Source organism: Manacus vitellinus, unplaced genomic scaffold (genome assembly GCF_001715985.3).
Source record: "Manacus vitellinus isolate BGI_N305 unplaced genomic scaffold, ASM171598v3 scaffold_0_pilon, whole genome shotgun sequence".
In the NCBI taxonomy this organism is placed as follows: domain Eukaryota; kingdom Metazoa; phylum Chordata; class Aves; order Passeriformes; family Pipridae; genus Manacus; species Manacus vitellinus.
In genome coordinates, this window is record NW_021938789.1 from 57,970,654 (window position 1) to 57,998,647 (window position 27,994).

The 27,994-nt window shown below is 39.3% G+C and overlaps 1 protein-coding gene across 3 annotated transcripts in view; it reads left to right on the forward strand.

Moving 5' to 3' along the window:
• GAB1 (GRB2 associated binding protein 1) overlaps nucleotides 1-26,809 on the forward strand; it is a 72,335-nt gene extending 45,526 nt beyond the window's left edge. For 2 of the 3 annotated variants that reach the window (XM_029960919.1, XM_018074134.1), the window contains 8 exons: nucleotides 3,162-3,766; nucleotides 5,630-5,715; nucleotides 5,915-6,218; nucleotides 17,648-17,737; nucleotides 19,880-19,973; nucleotides 20,321-20,444; nucleotides 23,443-23,565; nucleotides 24,906-26,809. In XM_029960919.1, the coding sequence (XP_029816779.1) occupies nucleotides 3,162-3,766; nucleotides 5,630-5,715; nucleotides 5,915-6,218; nucleotides 17,648-17,737; nucleotides 19,880-19,973; nucleotides 20,321-20,444; nucleotides 23,443-23,565; nucleotides 24,906-25,064 (1,585 nt within the window). In that variant the 3' untranslated portion in view covers nucleotides 25,065-26,809. The remainder of the gene's footprint in view (nucleotides 1-3,161; nucleotides 3,767-5,629; nucleotides 5,716-5,914; nucleotides 6,219-17,647; nucleotides 17,738-19,879; nucleotides 19,974-20,320; nucleotides 20,445-23,442; nucleotides 23,566-24,905) is intronic. The other variant, XM_018074141.1, reaches the window with a different exon arrangement.
• Nucleotides 26,810-27,994: the final 1,185 nt, after the last annotated feature.

Consider the following 27,994-nt stretch of genomic DNA (forward strand, 5'->3'; position numbering starts at 1 on the left):
TTAAACTGAGATATAAAAAAATAATGCTTATCTTAATAACCAGTTGTTAATAGAATATTTAAGGCAATTGGGGTTTTTTTATTGAGCTATACTAAAGTGCTTGGTAAAAATTAAAATTCCCAAAGTAGAGAAGTCATTGGGCATCCTGTCAAAAAAAATCCAAACAAACAAAAAAAACCCCCACAAGTAAAGTTTGTTCCTGTCAACTATGCACTGTGCATTTTCAGAATTGTACGTGGTGTTCTTATCATGATCAGTGGTTAATGCTGATTTTTGAAAACTAGTTAAAATTCAGAGGCTGAATTCCTTGACTTTGTTTGGACTTAAACTGCTTTCTTTGTTTCAGACTGTCTTCAAACTTTTAGTCTTGCAAAATCAGGTTGGTTACAACCGATTCATATTTTGAAAACTGTTTCAGTAGACAGAGGTTGATTCCAAAAGATTGAAAATTATGAAGTAAATCAGAAATGCCCTCTTATAATGAGAAATGTAAGTTGTTGCCATCAGCTAAGCAAATTACAGACCTGGCTGTCTCATGCGTCATGGTTTTTGAAAGTCTTCTAAGTGCTTGTGGTCAAGAAGCAGCACCATCCACTTTGACCCAGAAAAACTCCTATATTTAAAAAAGCATTTGTTGCTTGCATGTGATGGGTAATCCTTAAGCACTGGCATTGTACATGTGCTGTTGTTGCATTTTTGAGCTCTGGTTATATAGTCCTGTGTGTTTTCGTAAGATAAATGTAGTGTCGATGTTTTATTTCTGTAGTTTTAGAAGTTTTTTTTCATTTTAAAGTATATCCTAGTGAACTGGAACTAATAATTTTGGTTCTGCAATTGATTGTCGGTGCCCAGCTTCTCTAGACTGCCCGCTTTATTTTTATGGCATGAAAAACAGAGATCCCAATCCTCGCCACACTTGCTTATGTGAAAAACATTTGACTTTTGCTGAGATTTCAGTCTGAATGAATGTCATGGAACTGGAAGAGTACATCTAGAAAGCGAGGAACTCCTGAATCAATTCTTTGAGTAAAGAGGAAGGGCTGCAGCAGGGGCTGAGCTCAGTGTTACCGGTCACACTGTTGACAATTTATTACGCGGTCTGTAACCTCGTGTAATTCCTTCAGTCCTATGGGCTCTACTTTTTGCAAATGTTTTAAACCTCCAGTGGTTCATTTGTGAATTCTTGAAGCTCTGAGGCAAAGGGAGTAAACTGTTAAGAGACAAGAGATATAATTTTTTCATGGTCAGCACTGGAGGGAATACAGGAAGTTTTGCTTCCCTGGTTGTGCCAAGGATAAATAATGAGAAAATTCTCTTATTTTTGGGAGAGAGTCCACTAAACTAATGCTGATTAATGTTCTGAGTTACCTAGAAACCAGTTCTGGCCAGTAAGACAGAACTGAAAACTATGTTTAAAATAATAACCAGAGCATTTCTCTGATGAAAAAAAAAAGCCAAAACCCCTAAGAATAAGCTAACAGGAGAAGGTCATATAATTGCAGTGAGAGAAATCTCATAAGCTGCTCATCCTGGTGGAAGATTGTATCTCTGCTATTAAACAGAACAAAAAGTTCTGTTGGTTGGGTGAATGACATTTTTCTTGACTGCAGATGTCCATTCCAAGCTAACCATGTTGGTTCCCTTGATAGCTGTCAGAGAGGCACTTTGTGAGGGATTCCTCGTGTTTACGTGGATATCTAAGAGGAACAGATTGTGTTTCACAGTCTCCATTTCTCTGATGACTGCAGGGGAAATTTAATTGGATAGCTAAACTGGATTCCTTTTTCCTCAGGTTGCCAGAACCCTGGGAGATAAACGCAGCTGTCCCTTGAGAAAGAAATTTTTGTGCAAACTTGCTGACAAATGAAATTTGTATAATAAATATTGGTTGTGATCCCTCTGAGGTAGCAAGCCTCTTAAATAAGGGGGAAAATGCTTCTTGTGGTAGTTCATGTATTTTATTCCTCAAAAGTTTCAGAACTGTGTGGTCCACGTGCTTAATCAAGCTTAATAAGAGTAGCAGGTGTTCACTGAAACATATGCATGATGAAATATTTACGTATGTATGTATAAATTAACACAATGTATGGTATTGTGCTAATGAAAGTAGGAAATATCATGGTATGATTGGTCAAAAAGCGTGTGGACTGCCTTAACTCCACCAGTGTTTTGCCACTATCTTGACTTTCATCTAAGCAAGGAGTCCAATACAGAATCAAGACCAGTAATAACAGAATTTCTCTGCCTGGAGCACAGTAACTGGGGAGGTTTATAAAGAAAATAAAATCATTGCAACGTGGTTACTTTCCACGTAAGTTTACTGGTAGTAAACTTAGTAAACATTAGTACTGGTTAGTACCACTACTAGTGAGTGCTATTCTCATAAAAGAATTTCCTAAGAAATCAAAGGTAAACAGCTGTGCAGCTTTATCTAACACCACTGCCTTAATTTGCATTCAAGACAAAAGCACTCTGTTGCACATGCAACCTATGGATTTTTTTTCCCCTCAAAGAGCATACTGTTTTCCTCCTATTTATGTTCTTATCTCCTACTTCTCTTTCCTTTACATATTTCAAATGAGTTTTATGTGGTCAGTACAACATCAGGCACACATTTAAGAGCATTACAAGCAGTCATTTTTTTTCCTCTTAACATCTTTTTCATACTGATTAGAACTAGCAAGTACTGTAAACCCAAGAATGGAGTGTCTTATTTTTATCTTTAACTATGCCATTAAAGTGCTGCTAGTTGCCAACATGGGTTAAAAAAATAACAATAAAAAAAAAATCCCCCCAGCACCCAAACCAAATAAAAAAATCCCCCAGCTGCCAAAAAAACTGCTCCAAATTGGCATCATGGAAATCACTTGCTTTATGAAATATCAACCTGTTGTGGAGCTGTTTGTAAAGCTCCACAGTTGTATTATGTGTTTCACATGCATGGATTTGTACATATGTAGTCACTTAGGATCCTTAAGCACTACTATTTGTTTGATAATTGAGTTCCTGCATCTCATTTTAAAAAAATAAAAATAAAAACTTGGAAGACACTGACAGACTTTTTAGTTGTTTACATTCCAAACATTGTGTCTATCGCTTGTAATGTTTGTTTTTCCTTTGTGTTGTTCACCAACATTTTAATCTTACAATCTCACATGTAGATCTCACGCTGACTCGGCAAAATCCAGCTCTTCTGAAACAGACTGCAATGATAACTTGCCCTCCCACAAAAACCCCGCTCCCTCAGCGAGCAAGCACGCTGTGAACGGCTTCTTTCCGCAGCAAGGGGTCTATGACTCCCCTCCTTCTCGGACCGGACTGACGCTGGCAGACTGCAGCCTCTATAACCTGCCCAGGAGTTACTCCCAGGATGTTTTACCCAAGGCAGCGTCTCCGTCTGGGACTGACGCGGAAGGAGAGCAACACGTTTTCAACGCGCCGTCGGCAACGTCTTCGCTGGACGCACAGATGAGACACGTCTCCATTAGCTACGACATTCCCCCCACACCTGGAGGTACTTATCAGATTCCACGAACTTTTCCGGAGGGAACGTTGTCTCAGACTTCAAAACTGGAGACTATTCCAGATATTCCTCCGCCTCGGCCACCAAAACCTCACCACGCTGCAGATCGGTCTCCTGTGGAAACATGTAGCATTAGTCGCACTGCTTCCGACACGGACAGTAGTTACTGCATCCCCACAGCAGGAGTGCCGCCCTCCCGCAGTAATACCATTTCAACTGGAGATCTGAATATCTTTCGGAAAGGTCAGTACTCCGCAGAGTTTTTGTGCTAAATGGTGTGCTCTCGTGAGGGATGGTGGGATATGAACGATGTGAGCGGCGTTTCTAGCCCTTGGAAACAAGTGTGTAGCCCTTCACAAGGCAGTCTGTGGTCACAGTACGTAAGAAAGAGGTAAAAGAGATTATTAAAGGGAACATCAGTAAGGGATGGACATTGCACTGTGGCATTTGGTCTTGGCTAAAAATATTTGAAGACCCAGACATATTTGTGGTGTTACTCATCTTTAGAAAACACCAGTGAAGAACTAATCTTTTTTTTTTTTTCTGATACCTAATAAGCTCATATAACTGAATTCAATACTGCCATTATCAGTCTTTCAGAACGACCAAAGTTAGTAAATTGTGGTCCAATCTGCAGAAGCTAAAAGAGTTTCATGAAGGTCAGTGGGATTTGGTGTATACCCACAGCTTTGAGATCAACCCCGATTGGGTGATCATTGCCACTAACCTTTATTTCATTACTTGTGATTGACATGCTTAGTGCAGTTTTTAAGTAAAATTGAAGTTATTCCTTGTGGCTACCTAAATGTTGGTACTCTAGATGTGCTGCCTTGTGTATTGTCTTGTTAACTACTTTTGTGCTGACTTCCATCATTTTTTAGGTTCCTGAAGCAGGTGGGTATTACAGTGTTATTTTTAGAGTGAAATTCTAAGCTGGTTATGGTGAATGCTAGTGTTAGAGGTCTTTTGAAAGGAGAATTGTTTGAGTTGTGCTTGGTATGGGATGAGAGGCTGAAATGAGGGGATGGGAACAGGGCTTTTAGAGGAGGCAATATACAGAATGGATGTGACATACAGGTACTCAAATAGTATTGTCCTGTTTGTCATTCATTTTGTAGGCTGAGTGTAACAATATTGGTGGTTGATAGCATTTTAAAATTACAAAGTAACACCCTGAAAGATCCTTGTTTGCTCCGCTTACCTTCTCTCATTTTCCTAAGTTTGTAGGTGAATATTCCTACACTAAAGCTGAGATTCTCTGTCTCAGGAAAAGTAGCCTTCCTGAAAATACTGTTTTAATTTGGTGCTCAATAGCAGAGGTGTTTATTTTTCCTCTGAGATGGAAATCTCAAAAAAAACTTCAGAGGTTTTTTACAGGGCAAGGTGGGGCTAAAACCCAGAGTTTTCCCACTTTCTGTACTGGCATCAGGAGGAGGGGCATGCCTGCTGCAGGATAAGGCAGTCTGCCACCTGCATGGATGAGCAGCACCTGGGAGCCAGGTGTCCCACAAACACCCCTCTCCACCAAAGAACCAGCCACGAAGATCGAGACCTTCTTAGTGGGGACTGCTAGGAGCCACAACTCTGAAAATGGAGAGATCTCTGCTTCTGCAGAGACCACACTGGGGAGCTGAGAGAAGGGATTCACCTGTTCCTGCAACAGATGGAATCCTGTTGAATCAGCACTTTCCAAGGGAAGGGTATCAGTCAGGAAACCTTTCTCCAGACCCTGAACTACATCTGCCATTTGTTTATTTTAGAATAGCTTTTTCATGAGGGCCCAGATTCCGACTCTTACACTGAGTTCATACAGGTGCTTGTTTGAAAGAAAGACTTTGCTGCTTCTTTAAAAGCAAAAATTCCTTTTTCTTTTCTCACTGTGGAAAACTGCCGCCATAAGAGCTTCACGTTGTGACTGATGGGTGCTAAGGTTGTTTGTGAGCACAGTCCTCCCAAGTACAGATAAAATCTATGGGCCACAGCTTCAGGAGGCGTGTTTGTATGCTCTCAGAAGCAGACAGTAAATAACAACAGACTCTGGATGCCTGGTGCCAAGTGACAGGAACAAGGATGATAAATAGCCACTTTCTCTTCTCGTTTCTTTAGAAATTAGTTCTCAAGACTGTTATGATATTCCACGAACGTTTCCGAATGACAGATCTAATTCATTGGAGGGCTTCCATAACCACTTTGTAAGTATGACTTGATCTGATGTGAGGCGACAGTGACAGTGCTTGAATGCTCTTGGTTCCTGTGTAAAAAAGCAAGTTGCACGGTGTTTGTGATTTTTCAGTTTCAGTATTAATCTGAGTAGATTAGGTTAAAAAACTCATATGATTCACAGCTGATTGCATAACTTATTTTGTTAAAGGAAATATATGTTAATTCTAGAAAAACAGAAGCATGTTGACAGTGGGAAGTGTTTCAAGTGAAGAACTAGATGAAAATTATGTCCCAATGAATCCCAACTCTCCTCCACGACAGCATTCCAGCAGCTTCACTGAACCCATCCAGGAAACAAACTATGTACCAATGATACCAGGCACGTTTGATTTTCCATTATTTGGAAAGCAAGTCCCTCCTCCTGCTCACATGGGTTTCAGGTCCAGTCCAAAGACCCCTCCCAGACGGTCGGTACCTGCTGCAGAATGTGAGCCACCGCCAGTGGATCGGAACCTCAAACCAGACAGAAAAGGTGAGGAAAATGTCCACTAGAAGCTAATTCTTATCATCTAAGAAAATAACATAGCTCTCCCAGCTTCCAGTTAGTGGAAAATTACCATATTCTTAGAAATTATTTTAAAAATAATTTTTATCCTATGAGATAATTGTAACACAAAGGGATCGTAGGATTATTTTTAACAATATTAAAGCATCACAAAAACAGTGCCAAATACAAGCATAGGCTTATATGATAGCCCTGCAGTTACTAAAGAAAAAATGACACAGAATTGCTGACATTTAGAGGTGTGAGTTTTAGTCCTCATACATAGGAGACACTCGTGATGCAGAGAGAGCACACAAGGCACTGGATAAAATACAGATTTATAGCCATAACAATGCTTGGTACAGGAGCAGTACACATTTTCACTTTAGAAGGCCCTTCTAAATCTATCCTAAAAGATTAATCTTGTAAATCTGGTGCACACTGTGTTTACTTTTCCTTTAAATAAGGATTATTTGAGTGACTGGTGTTCTTAAGGAACAAAGAAGATAGGGTTTCAATGTGTCTATAAGAGATACTTGTATAGAGAATCACTAATAAATAGCTTGGATTTTCCAGTTCAGCTGAAATTTTTTATCAGCCATCTTGTCAGAAATACAGGCAAATGCTTAAGGAACTTGTTTCCCCCACTATGCAGTTTTTCAGACAAGATAACTAACTTTCTTGTAGAAGTGGCAACTACAGAACATTAGGTCAAGTCTCTGCACTATTTTACATATGAGTAAGTCCTATTTTTAATCTTGTGCACTTGAAAAAATTAGTATTTACATTCAGAATGCCTGACTTCATTGTAGGAAAGCTTGATGGCAAATATTCAGATGGTCTAAAATATTCACTAACTAAACCTTTAAATTAGTATTTTTCCCACTAGGTGAAAACAGCCTGTAATTAAGGGATGTAGATAGTATCATGATCATATAGATGAGCTCAGTGTGAAATGGAATGTCTCATTCCTGCCTGTCCATCTTCAGAAAGCAAGGCATGGCCTTTTTCAAGACCTTGGCTCTATGCATGTGTCTAATTGTTTCTGTTTTACCAGACAGTAGTTTTGCTTAGTTCTTAAGAAATACTGGACAGTAACAGATTGATGAAAGCTGATAATGGAAAATATTCTCAAAATAAGCACTGAACTGATTTAAAATATTTTCCCTGACTGGCCAGTTTGTGTATTTTACTGATAAAATGTTTGACCTTCAAAAGCAGTAAACTTCTGTGTTTAAAAGCATCTCACTTTTGCTGTTGGCAGTGCAAAGCTGCCACACAGATGTCTGCTGGTGCAACATCATTGCTCTTGCATCTCTTTTTGAAACTGAATTAGTGGTTCACATTCTGAAAGTGGCATGTGAGGCTCCTGCTTTGCTCCCATCCTCAAATGCTTTACAGCTAGAAAGAACTAGCTAACATTAGGGAAAAGATTTTTAGATGTGCTAACATACCTCTGAATAAGTGTAGAGTGACTGGCTGAAATTTTTGCCTGTAGACTTTTAGAAGCTGTTACCACTGTAAAATAATAGGATTATTTAATGTCATTTACAAGATAACATAATTTTAAAGTAAAACTGTCCCTGAAAGTAAATATTGTATAGTAAATGCTTAGGGGCTGCAAAAAATGTTGTGAAGATCTTGAGCTACCAAGAGTGGTAATGATTCTGATTTATCACTGAGGGTTTTATCTTAGTAACACATATACACACAGCCTCACTCAAATTTTATCAAGCGCATTACTGTGAGTTTTCCATTGTTGTGAAGAGCAGATATGATGACACATCAGAATGGTAATATATTCCCATTTTAGTAGCTGAGTTCTCCAAGCAAATAACTCCTTCCAGATATACCTTTGGGAAAATAAAACTGCAGTTTCTTTTGAATTAAAGTAGGATAAAACTCTTGTTTAAGTGGACCTTTACCTAATTAAAACAAGTGTTTGCTTTATGTTCTTCTGTGTTGCTTTTTCAGCTTTCAAGTTCTTGTAGCAGCTTCTACTATCAGGTTGTTTCTGCTTATGTAAATGTACTGCAACGCTCTTCTGCTACAAATGAGTGCATAGAAAGTATTGAGTTGGCCAATAGGTTCAATAAATCTTTGGCAGACACAGAAAGGGAGGAAATGGAACATAAAATATTTACCTTCTGGGTATTGCTCCATTAAATGTTGGGGTTTTTTAATATGCCATTGGTTCAAGAATTTCTGTTGAAGACCACTGGTGCTTCTCTAAGAGATGGCGTTACCACAGAGATCGGGTGTGTTTGGGTGAGGTATTGTGAGGGCACATCTCCTGTTCTCTTGGAAGAAGGTGCTGTATCTTTTTTTATTGGTTACAGATTGCTGCAAAAATAGTGTTTGCACTGCCTCCAAGTAACAATTGCTCTTTAGTAGCTACGAGAAGTATCACCATTGCCTTTCAGATGAGCATTAGCTTTAGCTCAGTCATGTTGGTGTGGGCCAGGGAAGTTTGTTCAGTGCTAAAAATGCATTTGACAAAGAAATAATGCGGTGAAACTAGCAGATAAAGAAAGAATATACTGCTTTTTGTTGTCAGATGTATGTGTTTAGCATCTCCTCTGCTTTCCTTTGGTTTAAGGGCTTACAGCTTACAGGCAGTATAGTTTGACAAGAGTAGAAAGTGGAGGGCTCGGTGATGGCAGGGCCCCTTCTCTGGCATATAGCCTGCTCTCCCCTTTGCTGTTCTATTCTGTACACCTGACATGAAACAGATACTCACTTTCTTCTGGTTCTGCTGTCTTTGAAGAATAATGTGTCAGGCAGCAAGGACCTGGCAGTCTGTCCATCGGCAGTAGTGACTGTAGTGTGCAGTGTCTTCACAGCTCTCATACAGCAGCTGACGTTCAGGGTAATTTATCTAATCATTAATATTCTCCAAATTTCTACAGTTATGTAGAAGTAGTGACTGACAGGGGACTGATTTATGAAAAATCATTAACATAGGTAAACTAAATGTAGGTAATAGGTCTAAAATTTACTAAAGTACGTGCACAGTCTTTTGAGGAGGGTACTTGTGCAGCACAGCCCTGAGAGGCATAGGCCCTTTGGTCTTCCCAGCTGGAGGAGTAGCCAGGACCAGGAGCCATGGTGAGCTATGACATACCCTGTGTCTTTTCCCACTGGATTTTAAAGCTTTGCTTTAGAAAATGGATTAAAAATAATAACAAAAAAAAATAGAGACAGAGCCCCTTGAGATTACGCTACAGGTTCACATAGTTTCATTTTCTAGCTCACAGCTGCTTCTGTAAATACAGGGAGCTTCCAGTACTTTCTGAAAAATAAAACTGCAGTTTTGAACCATGTTCAAAACATGGTGTTGGCTCCCTGCCTCAATAACTTGAATCAGAGCACTTTACTTTTTCTTTAAAGAAGCATACCAAAAGGTAAGTGATGTACGGCTTGGAACAAAATGGAGAGCATTTGGCAGGTGCTTCTCTGCATTCACCTGTAATTGAATGATAAAAAAAAAATCTTTTTTAATTTAATTTTTTTTTCAGGGTGCTATTTCTTTAGTTATATAGAACCAGTGTTTGTATTGATTTTTGTATTTCTGCTCTTTGGCCGCTTTAGCTTGCCACAGTTGCATGTAGTCGTGATGCTAATTTGGAAGCGTGTTTGCTAGCAAAAGGCTTCGAGCAGAAGAAATATTGCATCCATCCATGCAGTTGAATCTTACTCACTGAATTGCTCAAAGACTGTGAAGGGTTCTGCCACAGAGCAATTGTGACATTTGTTGTGACAGTGACGTGTTCCTTCCTCAAAACAATATTTATCCAAGAAGGAGCAGTGGAATTAAAGGTGCCCAAACACGGTGGGCAGCCAAGGCAACAAAGAACACCTGTTCAACCTATTTTAAGGAAAAGGTGCCTGGTCAAAAATGAAAGGAAAAAGGTGTGAATTCTTTTTTATAGGTCAGCAGGAAGCCTTTGAGTGACACAGAATTTGAGATGAGAGTGTCTGTCAACCTCTGGGCATGCCAGTGACCCCCTCCTGCCCAAGGGTTTATTTCCAGGACTTGGGGGATGGAGTATGTCATCTTAAACCAAGACTTTAAGACCAAACATCTACAAAATCAGATTTTTTTAAAAACTATAACTGTTTAGGAGCCCTACAGAAGGAGTCCTTATAGCTGTGTGGCATCATCTCATCCATAAAGTTGAAATCTGTGCTTGTCATCTTGACTGGTTTTTCAATATCTGAATCAAACTGTTAAGTCAGCGATGGAATTGGGGATGGTGGAATTTACTTCTTCAGAGTCTCAGTTTGATGCCCAGCTTACATTAACTTGGTAAATTCTTTTTTCTGAGACCACTTCTACCAAAGTGGGTATTTTAAGGTTCTGCAAAGAAATGTATGAACTATGGGCATATGGCTGAATTAGCAATTCATAACCATGATGGAATGAAAGTTAAAATTTAATCTCATTCATTTCAGTATAATATTGGAATGTAATGCATGAATGAATATAAATGTAATTTTAGTCATGTTTTTGATCCATAGTACTTAAAAACACCTTATGAGAGAGTTCCATTTAGCACAGGTCCTAGTTCAGAGTCACGGGGAGCTGAGTTAGAATGATACCCTCAGGATCAGATTGCTGACAGAGGCAATACAAAATTTGGGAATCCCAGTTTACAACATGGGTTTTGGGTAGGATTGCAGAGATTTTTTTGCTGAAATAACCAATAACCAGTGTAGTGCATTTTCACTTTTTTTTTTTAAAGGCTTATATTTCAACAAAAATTTAATCTGAGATGCTTCCTATGACTTAAGTCCATAGGATTGCCTTTAAAAGAGGCTGCTGCTTGGCCCAGGCAATTTTCAGCCCAGCATGTGGTGAACTTGGATTTAGACTTGGATTTAGTGGGTGATGCACACTTTTCTTTTCATGCCAAGAAAATACCCAGTTGCAGCTTGAAAACAAGAAAACAAACAAACAAAACAAACCAAGGGAGAGGAAGAAAATTCTCATGGAGTTGGGAATTGTGATTGTTTTTAAAAATGTTAAAAATTTTATCTGGTTGTTTTTCTCATAGTTTTTTCTCATTTAAGATGTTAAAAGACATTATTTCTGTGGTTAAACCACAAATATGTGGATTGCTTCTAAAAATGTGGCTGTATCTTGGCCATGGCTCCTCATGAGCATCTCCCAAATGAATTAACTTCATAGAAAATTCCAGTTTTCTTGATGTAAGAGTATAAGCCCACTTTGAAAAGGTATTTGTGTACAGAGCTTTCCCATGGCAGGAAGCACCTGCCACATTCTGGTCCCCAAAGGACCTGCTATGATGCTCCTGGATAACCAGCATAATCACCCATTGTTGTAGTGTAGTAATGGTGCTGTAAAAATCCCAAGTAAAGTAGGTAGTTGTTAAGGAAATTAAGAATCCTCATTAATCATGGAGGCAGTTATAAATAGCCTAATGAACAATTTCCTTGTTAGACACTCAAACATGTAAATATTTAAGTTGGACAGCGTGAACATGTTACATGTCCTGATGCAGGAGGAGCATCCCACCAGCCTGAAATAAAACTTCAGAGAAACAGTTAAAGCATTTGTGAATACAGGAGCTGACAATTCTTTTAAAATAATAAATAATAATAATAACTAGAAGCTGGCAACACTGCAGTGTTCTATGCTATCGTGATTGTCTTGCATGTTCTTTAATAAAGGTTCACTTACGTTCTCAGGCTTTAGGACAAGTAGGCATTGAAAAAAATCTGAATGGTGATTTTAATCAGCAGCAAAAACTGAACTAAAGATCAGTTAAAAAAGAAACTGTAATTTCTGTGATGACTTTTTTGAACAGAAGTAGTGTTCATTTTGCTTTTAAGAAATCCAGGCATTTAATCCTTCTTTTCTCTCTTGGAAACTCCTGTTCATTCTGTTTAGGAATTCTAAAAAATTCTGTTTTGGGGGGAAGTTTCGGTGCTTCGTCAAAATTCCTAAAGCAAGTTGAATACAAATTTATTGAATTTTTTTTTCTTCTTTGATCCTCCACAAACTCCAAAGGCTCCCATTTAGCTGAAAATTAAACTTCCTCCGTGCCTGTACACATTATTTCTACAAGTCTAGTTTTTACTTAATAGCTTGAAATGAAGTTTACATAACTCCTTGCTGTGATACTCCAGCCCTTAACTTGCAGCTGTGATTTGTCTTACAAAACTTTGAAACAACAAATAATTTCAGTAAAGATTTCGTTTGGATGGCTGCGTCGCAGCTGCAAAGGAAGCTCGCTCCGCTTTGCTGGACACAATGGCTTTAAGAAAATCAAACACACGAGTTTTCTAAAGACAAACTGCAATACTTGCTCTGATGCTACCGGTAGAGATGGTAGTTTTTAACTCCAAAGGCACCAGGGAGAGCAGGAACAAGTGAACAAGGGTAATAACGCCCTGGTTTTTTCCCCCTCCATAGAATTTTTCTTTTCTTCCTCGTGCGCTTATTGCTTTCTTTTAGGAAAACGTAGTTTTTGATGCACATATTGTCATGCTGTTCCCTTGGCTTTTTTATAGGCTTAATGTTAGACTTTACTTTTCCAGTGAACAAGTTAAATTCCATTACTTTGCACTTAATGAATCTTAGTGCAGGTTTGAACTGCTAATCAATAAACACTCCAGAACACTGTACTTTGTTATTGAATGCTTTTAGTTCATCATGCTTTGGGGGATTTTAAAATACAGACATGTAGAGTTGCTCACAAATTAGAGCAGTCAAATAGTATTTTGATGATTAATAGCTTTGGTATTCTCTGAATAGTTTCATGGCATTTGGCAAATATTTTAGGAATACTAGTGAACCTTAGCTGTCACATCCAGTTGGGTTTCTTCATAATCAGATTTTTTTTTTCCAATTCATTCTTAATTTCTGGAGCATTCAAAGTACCATTTCTCTGAGAAAAGTTATTTTGAGAAGGTAAAGATGTCTGAGAAAACTGGAGAACCTCTCTTTAGGTGACTGCTTTTTGTATTTCATAATATTGAAGAATAAGTTGATTTCAGTTTGGTTTTGCTGTCCTAAAGAGGCTGTAGTTATCACCATTCATGTCACATCACTGACCAGAACAAAGCACATGATTGATGGTGGATATTACTATGGAAATCCATTTGAATGTTGTATAACTAAATACATGTTTCTAATTAGAAGTACCTTGGCAGGAAATAGTCTTATAAAAACAGAGATAAAAAAGCAAATTCAGGATATTTGTAGAGCTCTGTGCTGAAGACCATGTACTTGGGAATCAGAGTTCACTGGGGTGAGGAAGAGGAAGAGAAGGAAAGCGGGAGTTTATTCTGCAGAATTGAAAACCAAATAATAAATCCCGTGGGAGTAACACAATGAGTTTCAGCCTTGTTTTCCAAGGAAAAATCTACAGTGATTCTGAGTACGGGAATTCTTTGACCTCAGTGCAAATTTCGGTTTCCTCTAGTAACAAAGGAAAGGGGGAAAGATGTGTATTTTTTAATGGAAACAAGAAACTGCTGTTATTTCTCTCTGAAAGTACTTTTGTGGATGCAGGGCACTTATGTAGCTGTTTTTTACTTTTGCTCTCCCCCTGCTATTCCAAGTAGAGCACTGCTCTAACATTCCTATGTCTGATCTCCTTGTCTCACGTGGATTACTCCCGTTGGCCAGGAAACAGCATTAACAGATCACACATTTCTTAAATTTTATGTCACGTTAGTATATTTCCCTTAAAATTTTAAGCCCTAAATAGCTGATATTTAAATAGAGAGTTGGCCTCTTCTGTGAGGATGTTTGCAATTTCCTGATGTACAATCCCTCACCAGCAAGCCATGGAGCAAGCAGCCAGTCGGGAAAGAAGTGTCCTTAACAGAAGTCATGTTCAGTATTGCTGCTTCGAGGCAATAACCTGAAAACAAATGAGGCTCTTCAGTGTTACGTCCACAAAAACATTGGGACCCACCTACATCGATGCAGGAATTCGCTGCAGTGGGACCCGTTTTTTCCCCTCAACACTATATTCCAAGTGTTTTATGGAAAACAACAAGAGAATACGTTAGCCGATGCAAAACCCGAGAGGTTTTTCAGCTGAAACCGTTATTTGAAACCAAATCAAACATGTGAAATGGACTCTTCTCCTGATGACTTCTCAGACAAAGGCAGCATTGACATGCACCGAAATGCCAGGAGCAGAATTCATGCGTCTGAGTGCGCTCTAATGCTGGAGCCACCATCGCCTGTTCTGCCTGGCAGTTTGTACAAGCAGCCATTTGTTAGAAAAATAGACTTCATTAGTGATTTTTCAGCTCAGAGTGCCCTTGTGCACTGTTCGTCTGATAGAACGTGCAGAGGCTGAGCTTCTCTCTCTCCTGGCTGTAGCATTTTGCATTTCACAGGTGGTGACTTGACTGAACAGTGAAAACATCTAATTTTCACTTCTTGTTTGGTTGGTTTCACTTGACATAATTTATTTAGGTTTGTTTTTTTTTCTCCCTTGTAGGTTTGCATCCAGTGGTGTTGCAACATAATTTATTTCCTTTTCGGTTAAAAAAAAGTAAAATTACATAAATAAAACCTTTTTTCTTTTTTAACCCTGGATTTAGCTTTCCCAGAATAGGTGTGTAAGTTAAAAGTGTTGTTTTTTGTGAATGCCTGAACATGAGATGAGGTAAATCTGGGCCTGTGGGAACCACAGGAAATGTGTTCCTCAATATTGCTGGCGTTGGAATGCTGTACAGAGCCAGGCTTTCCATAGAGCCCTACTGTCCTTCCACCTTCACTGTGCTGATTTGAAGAACAGCCCTGTGACACTTGCCTTTAGTGATTATTTGGGGATAGATGAGGGAGATCAGTGTGCTGGATGAGGCACTTTCTCCTCTGCATTATATTCAGCTTGTTGCTTCTCAGAGGTGCTCTTGGGGAAAATTCTGTCTTTTGAAGGCACTAAGGGATATTATTAAGGGCTTTCAGTGCCCTAGCTCGTGTCACTTGATCTTCTTAAATGGGCAAAAAGGGGGTATAGGAATTCTACACTTAAACAAATACATAATCTCAGTTTTGTGATTTTGATCTCCCTCCCCTTCCCTCCCCTTTTCCTTTGCCCGGTATCAGGTCTTTCCTGTTACACAGTATAAGCTCCTGAACGGAGATTAGGCCTTTTGGGGTTTTGTTTTGCAGGGAGGAAAAAGAAAACACCCTGCCCAAATATTTTAATTCTCTGTGACATATTAAGCTTCAGGAATTGCACTATCCTGGCTGGTTGGTAGCAGCAAGCTGTTTTGCCATGACATTTATTGAGGTTGAGCAGTCTTCCAGCAGCAAGAGATGAAAGCTCAGTGCGTTTTGTATGTTTATGTCTGATGTGGAAGAGAAGTATTATAGGGACCTGTACTTCTGAAAATCTTGGAGTGGTTTTTAAGTGCTAAATTAAGTGTGAAGCAGGCAGTTACATAATACCCATGTTTTACAAATAGGGCTAATCATAGTTCAGAAAGGTTGGCTGCACGAGACCACGTAGCATCATTAACATAAGTAGAAATAATGAGTCACAGGCATGAGTTCCTTGAGCTTATCTCTGTATTACGGGTTTCAGGCACTTCAGTCTGTTTGGTTATAAGAACAGAGGTTATAAAGTACACACTGCTTAAATAATTTCATTAACTCTCTTACCTCTGCTAGTTTTCTCACTGTACTTATGATCTGTGCTCGTATGTCAATTGATTGGCATTTTAAGTTGAGTTGTATTGGGCCAGATTTCTTTTAAATCAGATTTTAAAACTGCCGAACACGAAATTAATATGATCACATAATGATATTGAGCATCAAATTGTTCTTAATAAGAGGTGTTTGCATTTGAACTTCTACATTTGTTCAATCGATTTTAAGGTCCTGGTCTTTTTATATAGGCCAGCTTTTATCAGAGAGTTGTAGGCAAGGTACTTAAGAGTATTGGTTCAGCTCAGAATTAAGTACACCAACATGTTGGGTCGTGCTTTTGACTTGGCTCCAGTCAACAGTACACTGTACAGAAATACTTTTGTGTTCCACTTTGCAATCTGTGTCTTTGGTCAGCATTGCCCAACTGCTCACCCTTTCCATCGGCACATCGAGCCATTTAAGGGAGCATCTGATTTTGAAATTGGGAAAGAACTGTCTATGTCAAAATAATTCCATGTCCTTTTCTTTTTAAGGAAGTTACTAAGCAGCACTACTGGTAAATAAATAAATTTTATCTTACCTGCATGGTCTCTCAGAAGCACTGTGTAGAAGTTAAGATGCAGTATAAAACCTTTGCGTTTACCTTTCTTGTTGTTATTTGATTATTCCCAATACTTTAGTGATAACAGTAATAGAGCATTTCATATGCAAAACACTTGGGGTAGAGATTTGCAAACTTCTTGTGTTTGTTGCCAAGTTTATTTTTTAAAAAGCATTCTCACTCATCGCTGGGAGTACCAGCCCACGTCTGAGTCTGTACCAGTCCTTTTCCATTTTGTGCTGTAGGGCAATTTTCTAACATTATCAGATTTAAACTTTTCATTTGATTTATTGTAAAGATTTACCTTTCAGAAGGCTTCTTGGTGGACCTCTTGAAGGCATTCACCTTTTTTGATATTAACACCTTTTCAGATAGACTTTAATGGAAGCTTAGGGCTATTACACATTGTCGATCATGTTTATTTAAAATGTGACCTGGAACACCTGCAGAGTTTGGTCATGTTGGCTAAAGAATACCCTTTTTGGCAGGGGGGTTCCACTGGTGTCTGTAGGGAGCTTATTGGTATTTTCATGACAGGGTCGTTTGTGACAGAGGTTGGGGTGTGCTGTGGTGGAGGGACAGTGGAAAGAAAATCCCACTGTGCCTGCAGGGCCAGAGAGGTGTTCTTTGGTACAGAGAGATGGAGACCTCTAGGGAACAAATTTAACAAATACATTGCTGAAAAAGATTCTCTGGACATCTCAAGTGGGAGATGCCCAGTGAATAGGAGATCTCCCAAGAGTATCACTATTTCCAAAGGAATATTGTGACTAAGGAGAATTTAATTTCCCTGAGGGTACCTCAACTTGCGTTTGAAACATGACTATTCCCCTTTCATGCTCAATACCCCTCAAATACGATTTTTTTTTTTAAATGAAACCAGTTAATAGTACTGATTATTTACAGTATTTGTTGATGCACTTTTTAGCCTTTTTGTACACTTTTTACGCTTGCCTCCAACATATTACTTGCATGCAGTGTTTTCTTTGTTTCTGGTTTGGTGCTTAAGCCCTTAGTGTGAGCCTCAGCTAGACTGTAAAACTCTCCTTGAGCAGCTTGCTTATGCTTGTGGCATTAATCTTTCTGCAGGGGGTTGTGCTGTTTGTTTACAAAATTCCAATTTTCCACTTACAAATAGAATATTATTAAGAGAGTCTTCTTTTTACCAATTAGGTCAAAGTCCTAAAATTTTAAGACCTAAACCACATGGTTTAGAGCGAACTGATTCACAAACCATAGGTGACTTTACTACAAGAAGAAAGGGTATGTACTTTAGCACTGTATGTATATGGAGCTTTATAAAAATAAATGAAGCAAAAATTAAGAAAACTGTTATTCTACAATAACTTTAGCTCTTGCATAGTCTTTTTACTTCTGTTATAGTCTAAGATCATGGATGCATTTTCTGTGCCAAGCAACAGCTTTCCTTGAACAGTGCATGGAAACATTTCCTTGATATTGACGTGGGTGTTCTGATCTCTTAAGTTGTAGTTTTTCATATTTTGGATTTACTTTTGTCTGTTTATTTAGAAGCATGTATATATAACTTGTAACTTATATATAATAACTTGTAAGATACTTGAAATAACTTTTGTTAGGCAATAACCTGAAATCACAGCTCACTTTGGTCCCCTGCTGAAGAAAAATATTGATCCTCTGCCCCTATACTAGTGCAGAGATCTGTTTATGCATCTTAATGAGGTTTGCAATTAGTCTGATGAGCCCATCATGCCGAGTTGGTGCCTCATACAGTCACAAGAAGTAGAGGAGATTATTAATAATGTTAAAAAATCTCGCAGAAATATCACTGATCCTTACCTTTGGTTGTTACCCATTGCAAGTGGATGAAATATTTTTGCTGTGGGCTTTGGACAAAGTCCTGGCTCTGTTTCTGCTGGAGCAGTACCTTGCCCACTGTTTATACATGCCAGGTAGACTCAGACCTTTACAGAGGACTTGAGCCAAGCTCAAGATCAAGCACAAAGATCAGTTTGTGTCACTCACGCTTTAGTATCATCTTGCCTATGTCACATTCAGTTCTGCCACTCTTATCTCATGTGATACCTTATATCTCTGGATGGATGAGTTGTAGTTCCTCTTTGGAGTCTGTGGTGGCAGCTTTTTATAAGCAAGTGAGTGAAAGTGGCAGAATTACTGGACTAGGCTTGATATGCTTGGAGCGTGGAATTGTCACTTCTTAACAGGGAAAAGGAGAAAAGTGTTGGGATACCAAAGACTTATAGTCATCCAGAAAATTTGAATTTGGAGTTCTTAAGTTCAGTATATGATAGTTGACCTTTTAATAAACTCAGTCTGAGGAGTGAGTGTAATGAAAGTATAATGAGTACAGTTCTGCTTTTCCCTTGTGAGACAAACACACTGATCTGGCAACTGATTTCTCTCAGTTCCTCATGTGGTCACTTAAGGCAGCTCTTATGCCACATGAACTAGTGCTACATGCCTGACATTTGATCTTAGTGAATCTGCCAATAGTGAATCAGCAAACTCATGGAGTGGGGGGCAAGGAGAGGAAGGGGTGATATTATAAGGACATTGCATTTCATTTTCTAAAAACAGTTTTAGGGAGGATGAAGTTGAGATCCAAACTGCGATAGCAGTTTGACTCTGTGATTTTTGTTTAATTTTTTTTCTTTTTTTTTCCCACAAGTCTTTTTATACTTTTTTTTTCCCTAATGTTTAGAAGGGGTGAGACATACAAGCTGGAGGGAGGGATAATGGGTTTCTCACTAGTAGTCTATTCTTGGTTCTGTTCTGAAAATGGAATTTAAAAATGGCACTTTTTTTTGAGAACAATATTAGCTGTCATGCATGGCAGAAGCACACCACCACTCTGCTCATCTCTTGATAAGCAGTGCAGTGAGCCAAGCTCCTCTTGGTGTTGGCTCATCTCTCACTTTTGCAGACCTAGTCTTAGCTGCAGGTTCTGCCCACAGTTTGAGTTGTGAAACCTCATCAGTAAGGGCAGCGAGGGCACATTTTACATAATTATAAATGTCCTTGAGCCAAGAAAAGAGTTGGCTCTGCTGAAATATCCATCAGCCCTATCCTGGGCTTGTCAGTTCAACAAGTCATTGTGGCAGGGTAAAGGCAGAACCTGATGCTGCCACTTTCAGAATCTCTTTTCAAAACAGAATTCCTGTGTACAAGTATATGCTGCAAAATTCTGAAATTGTGGTGGATTTTTAAAAATTTACATTTTAATTGTTTTTTCATTGATGTTGCTTTTCATTACCTGAAAAGATTAAAAATATATTAATATAACATGCATTTCTGAGAACTGAACAGTGTCTCCTTTTCCTAACTAGTATTTACAATTTAAAATTTGCTATATAAAAGTTTTTTCTGGAATGTTCTGTGCTTTAAGATTATCTGTTTCTTACTTAGCAAAACCAGCTCCACTAGAAATAAAACCTCTGCCTGAATGGGAAGAATTACAAGCCCCAGTTAGATCTCCTATCACCAGAAGCTTTGCACGAGAGTAAGTTTCTTAGATTTTCCTTATTCAGATTAATTGGTTTTGTTCACTAGAAAGTTAATAAATGTGTGTGTGTATTATATTTTTAGCCTGTGTAATACAAATTGAAGTTTCCTTTGGAAGTGTGTTATATGTGTGTGTGTGTGTGTGTCTATATATTGAAACAAAATGTGTCCATGTGAATTTTTATTTTGTAGTATTAAATATAAGGGACTGTGTATAACCAAAAAATGTGACACTCTAGTAAACTTGAATGAAAATTTCCGCTCTAATATGCTTATTTTTGTTGTTTACCAGGAGGTTTAAGATATTCGAGATGTATTGTTTGTAAAATAATTCCTGGTAATTAGCTCCTCCAGGTTTCCCGTGTCTCCCAGACCGGATTCAGTTCATAGCACAACTTCCAGCAGTGACTCGCACGACAGTGAAGAGAATTATGTATCCATGAATCCAAATCAGTCCACTGAAGACCCAGTATGTAAAATCTACGTCTTAACTACTCTCTTCCTGTGCAGTCCTTACTTTTAAATCATGCAAACACAGATCCTTCGCTCAACATCACTCCCTTGATACTTCCAGATCAAAATAATAATAAAAAAATTCCATAGAAAACCTGTAATTTTGGTAAGATTTCCCTGAAGAAGTTAAGAGCATAGTCACATATAAAGAGAATGGTTGATACACACATCTATTATACAAAGCAATTCAAGGCATTACTTTTTTTTCTACCTCTTCCCTAGAAACTGTCTCCTCTTTATAATGGCTTGTCCTTGGGCTATGCACCAATTCAGTATTATGACATCAAGGGAAAGAAACTGTCTAAAAACCTCTGAGACATGCTTAAAAAAAACTGTATTAAAAGGACATCTTCCAAGAAATGTGGAAGGAACAGGGGGAAAAAAAAGATTGATATTTGTTGTTTGCATTCTATGGGAACAGAGCCATGTGTACTTCTATTAGGCTTCTTTCAAAGAAGAGGATAGAAGGAGTCTGTGTGTATTGAGTATCTGTATTTTTTCCCCTTTGGGGGAGAACTTTCTCAGATAATAAAGTTTCATATGCAGTGCAGTAACTGAAGACCTAGTTAGGAAAAGTTAGTGATGCATGCTGTGGTTTTTCTTTGGGGGTGGGGGAAAAGGAGAGAGAGAAAAAGAAGACACAATAATAGTAGTTTAAAGAAAGAGAATAGCAGTAGATCTAGGCCTAAACTGAAATGTGGTCTAGAATACCCATAAAACACTGGAGGAAAACCTGAATCTTGAGCTCAGCTTTTTGTTCAGTATAAAATCATAGAATGGTTTGGATTGGAAGGGACCTCAGAGATCATCTAGTTCCAGCCTCCCGTGCCATGGGCAAGGACCGGGTTGTTCAAAGCCCCATCCAGCCTGGTTCAGTGCCTTCACCATGTTTTCCAGCTTGGGCTCTTCCTAGGGAATACAGCAGCATTTTTTATTTTTAAAGCACTTACGAACGACCTTCTTTGGGGAGGGCCTGTCTAGCACCGTTTTTGTCCTGTTTGTTTGTCCGCCTCCTTATATGGCATGTGCTGGCCCATGTCCCTGCTACCCCCTGGACCCCTCCTCTCGCAGTGCTGTTTGCTTCCCTGTCCCCTGCTGCTCTGGATCCCCTCCCAGTCTCCTCCAGCCTCCCTCCCCTCAGCTCACCACTGCTGCCTCTGGATGTCGTGCCTTAGCCCCCCCTGAGCGAGCCTCTCCTGCTGACTCCCCTGGGGCAGCTCTGGCGGCTCAGGAGCCTGCAGAGCATCCCGAGCCGTGCTTTGTGCCCTGTCTGACCTGCGGGCAGTGCAGGTGTGCTTCCCGGGAGAAATGTGCCCCAGCAGTGGGTTCTGGTGATGTTAGAACCGAGCCCCTCTCTTGCAAGGGCCCTTGGTAAGTAACCGGTGACGTTCCCCTTTCACAGGCGCAGGAAACATCCCATCTTACACAAAGGATTAGTGCCACCCGCGGTTCTCCCTGCACAGAATCGCAGTTCAAACTGGGGATTTCTGTGCATCCTTAAGGCTGTTTCAGGGATTTAACGCCAATGCCAGGATGGTATAATTAATGCCATGGCTCAGCCTGTCATTAATATCTTCTGTTCGCTTGCACCGTTCCTTCTTTAAGGTTGTTCTGCAGATTTCCTTTCAGTTTCATTTGTATTATATTTAAAGTTTGTTTTCTAATGCCTATGTTCTGCCTGCCTAGTTTGTTTGAAATAACAGATTATTTTTTGGTTTTTAATTTATACTGGAAACATTGATACAGAATCTGATTTTTGTATGTTACATATGCAGAAATTCGTTTAGAGAATTTGGGCAACAAAAATGAACTTTGTATCAATTGTTTGTGTTTGTTGTCCTTTGTTACCACTTAATATTAAATGAGTTGAATGATACAAATTTAAATTCAATCTAAAAAGCCCAGCCCATTGAGCTTTAACCATGAAATATTTTATTTCCTAGAGAACCAGAATGTTTCCAGATAGCTCACAGCCTTTGTTTTAAAATCTGCCTATTAAATAGACTTTTTGAGAATTTTTATTTTTTGCAACTCTGAGCAAGGAGTCCATACTTCTTCATCTTTTTCTGTCATCAGCTTCGAAGCATCTTGTTTGGACATGTCATACTTCTGTTTTATTTAATAAAATCAGCAATATTCTGCTTTTTCTTTCAAGTTGCTGTCAGCCTTACCCTTCTGTCTTTCCTTCTGCCTTCCTCTTCATTTTTTGCTGACTGCTGCCCTCTGTCTTCCTGTTTTTTCTTTATCTTTTAGAGAAGAGTCCTTCTATTGTACTGTTCCTATAACACCTGTTAAGAGGGAGGGATCAGGCTGGGAGAGGACAGAGGAGGTGAGGTCGTAAAAGTCTGAGCTAATTGAAATTTAGGTATATACAATGCAAATTCACTTCAGGCAGCCCTACACATATTTTCCAAAGTTTTAATATTTTGATCTTAACAATGGAATAATACTTTTTGATTTTCAGCTTAATCATGATGACTTTTGGATGAAATGTAAAAGTTTCATTTGAAGTTTTGCCACTACTGTAAAACTGGAATTATTGTAGGTATTAAACAGCAATTTAAGGAAATAAAAAAGTTGGCAATTAAGTAATGCTAAATTTGAGATATAACAACTACAGTTGAAAAGAACAAAGCACACTCCATTCTTATCTCATGATATGAAGGGGACATTAGGTGGAAGGCACAGATGGGTTTGGTGGCAACGTTAAATTTGGGGGGTTGGTTTCTGGGTTTTTCCCTTCCATTGGCTATTGACTCTGTCCCAGTTTTGACATAGAATATACCCCCTTGTTCTACAAAGTCAATGAAATTTGCATGATTTAACTGATTGCAAGAGCTCTTAGTCACTTTTTTAACCTTTAAGCTTTTGGCAGTTTTATAATAAGCATATCTGATAATGTGGACCACTAGCACATACATTTGTAACTGAAGTTATTTATATTATGATTTCAGAATTTGTTTGGAAGCAACAGTCTTGACGGAGGAAGCAGCCCTATGGTAAAACCTAAAGGAGACAAACAAGTAGAGTATTTAGATCTGGACCTAGATTCTGGAAAATCTACCCCACCTCGTAAGGTAAGCAGATCTTCAGCTCTTGCAGTCCTGCCATCAAGAGTTTAAAATCGATTCACAAGTAGTTGCTGGGAAAGAGGGAACCTCCAGCAAAATCCCAGAATCACAGAGTCAGCCAGGTTGGAAAAGACCTCTGAGACACTGCCATGGTTACTAGACCATGGCACTAAGTGCCACAGCCAGTCTCATCTCAAAAACCTGCAGAGATAGAGAATCCACCACTTCCCTGGGCAGCCCATTCCAATACCTGATTACCCTCTCTGTAAAGAATTTCTTCCTAATATCCAACCTAAACCTCCCCTGGCAGAGCTTAAGACCATGCCCTCTTGTCTTACTGGGAGCTGCCTGGGAGAAGAGACCAACCCCCACCTGGCTACAACCTCCTGTCAGGGAGTTGTAGAGAGTGATGAGGTCTCCCCTAAGCCTCCTCTTCTCCAGGCTGAGCTCCCTCAGCCTCTCCTCATAGGATTTGTGCTCCAGCCCCTTCACCAGCCTTGTTGCTCTTCTCTGGACCTGCTCCAGCACCTCAATATCCTTCCTGAACTGAGAGGCCCAGAACTGGACACAGCACTCCAGGTGTGGCCTCACCAGCACTGAGTCCAGGGGAAGAATCACTTCCCTGGACCTGTTGGCCGCGCTGTTCCTGATCCAGGCCAGGATGCCATTGGCCTTCTTGGCCACCTGGGCACACTGCTGGCTCATGTTCAGCTTCCTGTCAATCCAAACTCCCAGGTCCCTTTCTGCCTGGCTGCTCTCCAGCCACTCTGTCTCCAGCCTGTAGCACTGCAGGGGGTTGTTGTGGCCAAAGTGCAGGACTCAGCACTTGGTCTTGTTGAACCTCATCCCGTTGGATTCAGCCCAACTCTCCAGACTGTCCAGGTCCCTCTGCAGAGCCCTCCTGCCTTCCAGCTGATGGTCCCTCCCCCCCAACTTAGTGTCATCTGCAAATTTGCTGATGATGGACTCAATCCCCTCATCCAGATCATCAGTAAAGATATTAAACAGAACTGGGCCCAACACTGATCCCTGGGGGACACCACTAGTGACAGGCCACCAACTGGATGCAGCACCGTTCACCACCACTCTCTGGGCCCGGCCCTCCAGCCAGTTCCTGACCCAGCACAGAGTGCCCCTGTCCAAGCCGTGCGCTGCCAGCTTTTCCAGGAGAATGCTGTGGGAGATGGTGTCAAAGGCTTAACTACTTTCTCAAACAGTCAATCCAAGAGACAGTGTCAGACCTTTCAGGAAAACCTCTACTTGTTCTCTGTCTGTTTGGGACATCTACTTACTTTTTGCTGGTAATTTATTTTACCATGTTTTTCCCTCTTCCTTGCCTTTTCCAGAAGAAGAGCAGTGGCTCGGGCAGCAGCGTGGCAGACGAGAGAGTTGATTACGTGGTGGTCGACCAGCAGAAAACGTTAGCACTGAAGAGCACACGAGAGGCCTGGACTGATGGGAGACAGTCTACGGAGTCTGAAACACCTACGAAAAGCGTGAAGTGAAAATACTGCTCTGTCTTGAAAGAACAGGAAGAATTGAATTCTGAAGAATTACAGAACCACAGTGGCAGTGTTGTTCAGCTGTACAGCACCTGATTCACTGGTGTGCGAGCAGGTTCTTGACCGAATAGGATGGAAGCCAAGGGACACTTTGAATATATCAAAGGAACTTTTCAGATCATAAATTGGCTCTGTGGTGTCTGGAAAAATCGCAGCCTGTAAATAACATGTAAAATAATATCACTTAGCTTTCAGAAAACCTTTTGTTCTGTAGTTAACACATTTGTAGTATTACCATGTTTATGCACTTTTTCAGTTACAATGTTGGTTCAGGTATTCCCAGTAAGTATACCTTAATGCCTAATTCATCTGGAGAATTCTTTTTTCCTTACACTACTATTCCTTACAATTTTAGGTTAATTAAGCTACGTGTAGATATGGAAATTAATATTTGAACTTCATTTTAACAACTCAAAATTGATTTTGCAGAAGTACTTTCACAATTGAATAATCTACTTGAAATGCCAAGAGAGGACCGTTAGTTACATACTTGTTTATATTTAATACACACAAGATTATTTGGAAGTCTACAGGTTACCTTCCTAACAAAAATTGCTGTGAGTTAATAATAATGAACTGTACTGGGTTTAGACCTACAATCCTGGCTTATATGTTAGTTGTTAGTGGTGGAACTTCTATTGTATTTTATTAATGACAGTGTTCTGTGTTCAATGGGTGAAGATTCTGCAGGGTGGGATCTTACACTTTCAAAGACTGAATAATTAAATATCAAGTAAGCCTGCAAACCACTGATGGCATGCAGTAATATTGTGATCTCACACTTATTAACAAGAAATAACCTTTATATTATTTACAGAAGGTAGAGTATATAAATCAGGTACGTACCAAGCACTGTTGTGCTAATACACTGATCAGGTTTAGACAATGAGCTTTAGTTTTGTACTATTTAGAAGTTCTAATGTCAGTTTTCAGTTTGAGATTAATGGGACAGTTTGACATTCACTTTTTGTAGTACTAGCAAAATACTGTGATTTTGAATTAGACGTTAATTCAAATGGAAATACTATGTTTTGACACCATAGTGCCCTTCTTATGAGCTCTATTTTACTTTAATCTCCTGCTTGGCCTTATATTTAAATCCCTATGCAACTGATATTTTATATCTCTGTTTTTAAAAATTAGATAATATACCTAAATGATCCCCTTGTAAACCACTCGTTGCTCTTTCCTGGTACAGGATTTTAAGCTCTGTATACTGTGATCCTTTATTTTACTATGCCAGTTCCAAATAATAATCTGCCTTGGTTTTAGAAACATTTTTTTGTTATTTGGAAGAAGATAGAGATTTTTTTAAATACATGAATGAGTTAGGTCTAGATAGAAAACTTACTAACACTCTCATTTTACACAAACACCCTCAAGCAAGTGGTTGGTTTAGTTTTCCCACCCAATTGTTTTATTTTGTCCAGATCATTTAAAAGTTGAGCATAGAGCTGCATTGTTTTCTGGCATGTTGGCCTTAGTACTGTGCCTAATCTACCGTCGGTTGTTTCTCTCCCCTCACAGCCACAATCTACAGTATGTAAATTATCTTATTCTTAACAAAGATTCTTTTTAAATTAGTAATATTTTGATGCTTTGAATGTTCATTTTAAAAAAGAAACTAAACACAATGCATTTTGAGGTGAATTTTAAATAAATCAAGTTGTTCGGTTTTGATGTGTAAACTCTGTCCTGTGAAACAGCAAACTGGGGTCGGTGTGTCTGTGAGGGTGCCTGGATGCCAACCACCCTTGGTCAAAATTGCAGACTGCCTCTTAGTACCTCTCAAAAAACAGATGTGCAGCTAAAACAATTCTCAAAAAGAATCTCTGATTTAAAACCCTGCACCAAGAAGGTAAATGATGTGAATTCTCACTCCTCTGGGAGCCTGAAGCAGTGATGTGAGTCGGGGAAAACTTGATGGCTCCATCAAAATTATCTCAGATCCGTAAAGATTCTGGAGCTGTAGCTCAGCTCTGCTTTGATGGTCTTGCTGTCCCATAACAAACTCTCCTTCACTGATGCCACAGCTGAAGCAGCCACAGGCATGGTGAGTACTTGGTAACTAATGTAATGATATTTTGTTTGAGGGCATCGGCTTGAGGCCTTTTACCACAGCAATGGCAGCTGTGCATCTTGACCGGTGAGATGCCCATAATTCTTCACAAATGTGGTTGAAGTATCACTTTGCTGTTTATCCTACACAATTGTTTTGGTGCTTGCCCCTGGGGAGAAGAACTCACACTGTGGACTCCTACACTCATGCCTGCACCTGAGGAGCGAGGTGATCTTGGAATATTTCAAACTTATGTTTCTTTGGCCTCTCAAGAGGCGGGAGAATTTGAGGGAGAAGGTTTGGAATTTTTTACCTAATCCTAACTTGTCTGTCCTTGAAACACTGAGCAACTACATGACTATGTTTTATTTTTAAAACTCTTTAGGTTTTTACGATACCGATATTTAAATATCAATGCTGTGTTTTCAGATGTTGTGAGAATCTCTGAGACTAAGGTATAAAAGCCTGAAAGAATCAGTTTCCTAGGCTGACCTCTCTTGCTGAGCTAGTGATAGAAGGTGGGTTTGCTTTAAGTTTGCTGATATCCGTCCTTGGTTTACAGATTACACCTATTCTTTCTTCATTTAATATTTGGCAGCATTCACAACGTTGCTGTTATTATGATTGAGAACTCACTCTTAATTTCTAGGCTTTTTCCCTTTCTTCTGCTAAGGAAAACAGGAGTTTTCACACTGTACAGACAGTATAATGCTTTTTGAATAACAGTCCAAAATTTCTCTTTAATTAGATTTCTTAGCAGTTTTCTCCCCCTTATTCCTAATACATTTTCCCTACTTACATGTCTTCCAGAGTA